This window comes from Gossypium hirsutum, chromosome A06, assembly GCF_007990345.1.
Source record: "Gossypium hirsutum isolate 1008001.06 chromosome A06, Gossypium_hirsutum_v2.1, whole genome shotgun sequence".
Classification (NCBI taxonomy): domain Eukaryota; kingdom Viridiplantae; phylum Streptophyta; class Magnoliopsida; order Malvales; family Malvaceae; genus Gossypium; species Gossypium hirsutum.
Genome location: NC_053429.1, coordinates 53,622,948 through 53,629,398, shown reverse-complemented (window position 1 = coordinate 53,629,398; position 6,451 = coordinate 53,622,948). Strand labels below are relative to the sequence as shown.

General features: G+C 31.9%; 1 protein-coding gene across 1 annotated transcript; it reads left to right on the top strand.

Annotated features, from left to right (window-relative positions):
* The first annotated feature begins 4,452 nt into the window (after positions 1-4,452).
* On the top strand, positions 4,453-6,451 carry LOC107963460 (cytochrome P450 78A7). The gene is made up of 2 exons (XM_016899972.1): positions 4,453-5,525; positions 5,605-6,451. Exons 1-2 carry the CDS (start codon positions 4,533-4,535, stop codon positions 6,244-6,246), a joined length of 1,635 nt encoding a protein of 544 aa, XP_016755461.1. The 5' UTR covers positions 4,453-4,532; the 3' UTR covers positions 6,247-6,451.

Sequence of the window (6,451 nt, the reverse complement as noted above, 5' to 3'; positions counted from 1 at the left end):
ACTCAGTGCCTGAACACTTCCAAATCCTATGACATGCCAACTATATCCGACTCAGCCCGACTAGTTAATAGGGTATTCAAATCATTTTTCTATTTCAAATCGCTTTCAATTTAATCACAATTTCTCATCTTTCAATATCCAACCAATACACATTTCAATTAATCATAATTCCATTCCATTCAATTCAATTCACTTTTCCTCTTTCTAATCAGTATAAAATTCAATACCAATACATATTTCAGATATTCACATATAATTATACTTCGATTCAATTCAACCACTTTCAATCAATACACAATTCACATATTTACACATATTCATAATTTTATTTTATTTTTATTTAATTCATATTTTTAATTTATTGTCCAATCAAATTTAAAATCACTAATTACTTTTCAATCAATATACATTTCAAATATTCACATATTTTCTTTATTTAATTCAATTTGATTCAATTCAAATCACTTTTAGTTTCCAATCAATATACCTTAAAATATTCAAATAATTCATAATTCAATTACGTAATTTAAATAACTTTTAATTTCTAATTTGTTCAATTCAATTTCAATAGCCATAAATATTTTTGAATCAATTTCATTCAAATCAATATCATCATTTCAATTGCTTACCTAATTTTACTTACCATGCATTTTAATTAAAATAAAACAATTAATAATAAATAAAATTGAATTATAGTAATACAAATCTCATCAAAGTCGGAAGATATCACACTACCACAGGTTATGTAATATATTTCTAGACTTCACATGTGCTACATTCGGCCCGAGAACTGACTAAACCTTAGCTCTGATACCACTAAATGTAACGCCCCTAACCCGAATCCATCACCGGAATAGAGTTACGGAGCATTACCGGAGTTGCCGATTTATTTATCAGATATTTTATTTCATCTAAAGTTCATATTTGGAACCAATTAAAATCAAATATATTGTCCCTTAAACGTGCTTATTTTTCTCGACATGTTTTACTTGAATTTATTACTTGTCTCAATATACTTAATTTCCTTGTATCAACGTATCAAAGATAATCACATATTTACGTGTCATGATAAATATCATTCTCTTGCCATTTATTCATAAATATAAATCAGATAATTCATTATATCGATATTTCATGTATTTAAAAATACAACTCAAGTTACACTAACTTACCTCGTTGCTTGTTCATGTTTATAATTTCATTAATCCGATATCTTTTCTTTTCTACGTTCAAGTCTCGTATTCGAGTCATCCGGATCTTTATAAATAAATTTGATCGTCATTTTCATTTATTTCATGTTCTCATACATTCAATTAATGCTCTAAACAAAATTACCATTTTGCCCCTAAACTTTTAAATTAATGACGATTTCATCCTTAAGCTCAAAAAAATAAAATTCTTATAATTTAATCCTTATTTCCAGCCATTATTCTCATACAAATTGATAACAACCCATGAATTCTATAAAATATCAAAATTTTCCATAATTTCAACACTTTTCAATTTAATACTTAAAACATGTTTTTCCCTGATCTTGAACTAAGTTAATAATTTCATCCAATTTTGAAATTTTAAATAATAAAATAATCCATTTCATGCAAATTGATCAATTCTAACATTTTTACAAAATTGCCCATAAAGTTTTACTTTTATTCAATTTAGTCCCTGAGCCTAAAACGTGCAAATTAGTCATGCTAGCTAAATATTCATACATATTTTCCTCCTCCTCCTCTCCATTCCATATCCTATATTTATATAACATGCTATAGGTAACATTATCAATAATTTCACTATTTACTTATATGTATATTCAAAACTGTCCATTTGCATCATAGTCACTAAATTATTTATATCTTGAGCTGCAGAACTCAAAATTAAGATCCGCTAATTTTTTATGAAAGTAGACTTACGTATATTCTTACCCTAAAAGTTTCGGAATTTTTGGTTTATCCAATAAGTATAGTTTATTCTTTAAATCACCCTTATTCTGTTGTCTGACAGTTCCAACCCTTCTTTATTAAAAATTAATTATCTCATTGTACAGGATTCGGATGATGTTCTTGTTTGTTTCCATTGAAAATAGACTCATTAAAGATTTTAAACATATAACTTTAAGAACCAAATTATTTTTCTCCAATTTTTTATGATTTTCCAAAGTCAAAACAGGGGAACCCGAAACCATTCTGACCTTTGTCTCACTAGATTTATTATATCTCACAATTCACGATTTTATTGCTTACATCGTTTCTTCTATAAGAAACTAGACTCAATAATATTTAATTACATATTTTTTTCATCCTCTAATTCGATTTCCACAATTTATGGTGATTTTTCAAAGTTAGCCTACTGTTGGTGTCCAAAACTGTTTTAGTGCAAGATGTTTATTTACCATGTTTATAACACCCTTATTTTCTTTCTTTACACTATTTCTCATTACTTTCTCTTATTTTCTCTTCACTAAAATATCAAGAACATAAGACCATATATAAGAAAACTCTACATTAACATCAATTCCATGCTTTTTCAATAATATTAATCTTAAAAATGTATTGAAATCTTGATGTTCTTACCTTGTTCCATTGATTTCAATCTTTAACTTAATTTTCTCTCTCCTTCAGCTTCCTTTTCTTGAATCCAACTTGATATTCTAACTTCCCATAGTCTCCTTAAATTTTTCTCTCTTGGTAGCCATGGAAATTCTTTTAATTTTTGGGTGAAAATAGTAAATTTTTGGTAGAAAGACCAAATTGTAAAAAAAGTAAAACTTTCTTTCTTTCTCTCTTCCTCTCACGTTAGTGCATGGGAAAGATGATGGATGGTGTGTTTGTGTATTTTTTTTTCCCCACACACACACATATATATAGACTAAATAAAATAGCAAAATAATAAAATATCTTATTAAAATATTAAATAAATAATAATTATCTAATTAAATAATTATAAAATATCACCAACATTATTATTACTTTCTAGATTTCTCTCTCTTCCAATTGACCATTTTACCCTTTTTGATCTTTTAAAATTTCATTCTTGAGTCATCACTTAATTTGGTAAAATTACAATTTAGTCCCTCATAATTATTCACCTATTCAATTTGGTCCTAATTCATCAATTTTCCTTGGTTTTTAGATCATTCCACCCTTAAAATATTTGCACTATTAGTCCTTCAACTTTTTCATATTTACACTTTAATCCCTCAAATTTTGAGTATTTACTCCTAGGCCACAAAACTTTTTTCACTTTTACAATTTAGTCCTTTATTGAATCAATATGTCATAATATACTTCCCACTGACATAACTTAATTTTCCTCTTCTTGTCACTTTATTTCCTTATTTTACTATATTAAGGATAATATCTTACAATAAAAATTTTCAGGGTGTTACATATATCTAGTGGATGACATGATGTTGCTTAAATTGTAGAGTATATAAGTGATAAGTGATGGTTGTTTTATTCGAGTGGTCTAATTGATTTGCGTGTTTCTCACTTTCTAAATCAATAGTACCCTTGACGAAGATAAACTAACATAGCCAGCAATATGATACATACATCGGTGAAGGTAGACGAAAGATGAGGAAGGTTTTTTTTTTTTTTTCAATAATGAAGGTCATTATGTTTAACAAATATAATAAACAACAAACATGTCTTATTTAGAAGTTTTTCTTTTTGGTGTTTGGATTTGAACACCCCAACCCAACTCTTGGACAATTTTAATCATATCTAACAAAATCATGAAGTCAAACCATAATATGTTGGTTGATTAAGAATAAGATCTTTAAAATAAAAAGGATAGAGATATGTATCCAGATTCTCAACTAAAGGAATTTGCTTATAGATGTAGGTAAGATGAACTTTGGAACACTAGAGAATAACATATTTTATTATGTAATTAATGTTAAGCAACATAAATTAATAATAATGTCATTAAACAGTAACAATCCAAATATATTAAGTGCTACATTTTTTTATGGTCTAAATAGTTTAATTAACAATTAATTATGTTGATTGTTAAGGTGATTCTATCAATATAATTGCCAACAATGGACCTCATTAATAATAACTTATTTTGTTAATTATGATATGTATAAATTTATATGTTGATATTAAATTATATGATGACACTTGCTTAAAAATAAGTATAATTTTAACACATGGCATTACTTAATTCATGATTGGCGTATAAACTAAATTATTAGGTTTTTTCTTTGTTTAAAACAAATCTTAAATAGAATTCTCACAGCCAAGAATTTAGTTAGGGCTGACCAGATGTGACCCTGTGTGAACTAATGGAAGATATAAGATTATCCATCCCCATATAGAACGCATGCATAATTTTGATTAATACTTTTTTTAAGCAATAATTATTGTAGGATAGCTTACCAAACAAACAAAGATACGAAATAAATAAATAAATAGAGCTCTATACAGTAATGCCTATTTAAGCCACTGGTGTGTGTCACCAGCCAAGCCCCAAGTGCCTTCCTCGGTGATCTCCCAACTCTGCTAGCATTTTTCATTTGTTTCATAACTATGGGTTTGGCTCCTATTTGTATCGACAAAACCTGGTGGGTCTCAACGCTCCCAGCTATTGTAAAAGCAAATAACTTGGTAGATGGTTTCCTTTTGTTTAGCATTTTCATGGCAGTTTTATTGGCTGGGTTTTTAACTTGGGCTTTATCCCCTGGGGGTTTAGCCTGGAAAAATGGCAGAAACCGATTAGGTGAGGTCCCAGTCCCTGGTCCCAGAGGGTTCCCTTTCTTTGGCAGTTTATTCAGCCTAACCCACGGTTTGGCTCATCGAACCCTTGCTTCCATGGCTTCAAAACAAGCCGCTACCAATCTCATGGCTTTTAGCCTTGGATCAACTCCTGCTGTTATAACATCCGATCCCCAAATTGCTCGTGAAATCTTGACCTCTCCTCATTTTGCTAACCGTCCGATCAAAGCAACAGCTAAGAAGCTAATGTTTAGCCGGGCCATTGGCTTTGCTCCCGATGGTACTTACTGGCGGCTTCTAAGGAGGATTTCATCCACTCACCTCTTTGCTCCAAAGCGCATTGCAGCCCATGAAAAGAGTCGCCAACTAGACTGTGTTTCCCTGTTATGTGCCATTGCTAAAGAACAGTCCTCCAATGGAATTGTTGTTTTACGCAAACACCTTCAAGCAGCAGCTCTTAACAATATAATGATAACAGTATTCGGTAAAAGATATGACCTCTGCCAAGGTGATGACGACGAAGCTAAAGAGTTGCAAGATATTGTAAGAGAAGGGTTTGAGATCTTGGGAGCTTTTAACTGGTCGGATTATCTACCTTGGCTGAGCTACTTTTATGACCCTTTTCGAATCAATGAACGCTGTTCAGTTCTTGTCCCCCGAGTGAAAAAACTAGTGAACCAAATCATCGAACAACATCGTTTGAATCAATCATCAAAGGTTGCTGATAGTTCAGATTTCGTTTCTGTGTTGTTATCTTTAGATGGCGACGATAAACTCAACGAGGAAGACATGGAAGGAGTCTTGTGGGTGGGTATTAATTTATAATTTCTTTAATTATTATATATTTTGAAGTTCAATTAACGAGTTCGATCGCTTGTGTTGGCAGGAAATGATCTTTCGGGGAACGGATACAACTGCACTTTTAACTGAGTGGATCATGGCGGAGTTGGTATTGAACCCTGAGATTCAATCCAAGCTTTACCAGGAGCTTGTTGTTGCAGTGGGAGACAAGAGCGTGACAGATGCTGATGTGGCTAACTTACCATATCTTCAAGCAGTAGTCAAAGAAACCCTCAGGTTGCATCCACCTGGGCCGCTCCTTTCATGGGCAAGGATATCCACGTCAGATGTCCAACTCAGCAATGGCATGGTGGTCCCATCAGACACTACAGCCATGGTCAACATGTGGGCCATAACCCATGACCCAAATGTGTGGGAGGACCCACTTGTTTTCAGGCCAGAGAGGTTTGTCAAGTGTCTAGGTGGAGTTGAGGTGGACGTTAGGGGTGGTGATCTTAGGCTTGCACCGTTTGGGGCAGGACGAAGGGTCTGTCCTGGCAAGAACTTTGGACTGGTTACAGTGGGCTTTTGGGTGGCTAAGTTGGTTCAACACTTCAAATGGATTCAAGATCTGGCTAACCCAATCGACCTAACCGAGCTACTTAAGTTATCCTGTGAAATGAAGAATCCTCTGAAAGCCATGGCTATTCCAAGAAACAGTATTCTACGACGGTCAGAAGACTGGTAAAAGAATAAATAAAAGCCAAGGGATATAATAATTTGATTATAATATTTCTGTGTACTCTATTATAGCTTTGGGTAATTAATATATAAAGTATGTTTCCTCCACAGTTGTTTTTCTAAACCTCTTTAGTTTGTTTTATTGTAATAACGTAAAGTAGTCGTATCTATAATTGATTGTTCTATTGTAATACCTTATATATATCTAAACT

Excerpts from the sequence above, each read along its gene's own strand:
- LOC107963460 (XM_016899972.1), top strand. The coding sequence starts at position 4,533 with ATGGGTTTGGCTCCTATTTGTATCGACAAAACCTGGTGGGTCTCAACG. Across the intron at positions 5,526-5,604 it reads ACATGGAAGGAGTCTTGTGG|GAAATGATCTTTCGGGGAAC; the intron begins GTGGGTATTAAT and ends TTGTGTTGGCAG.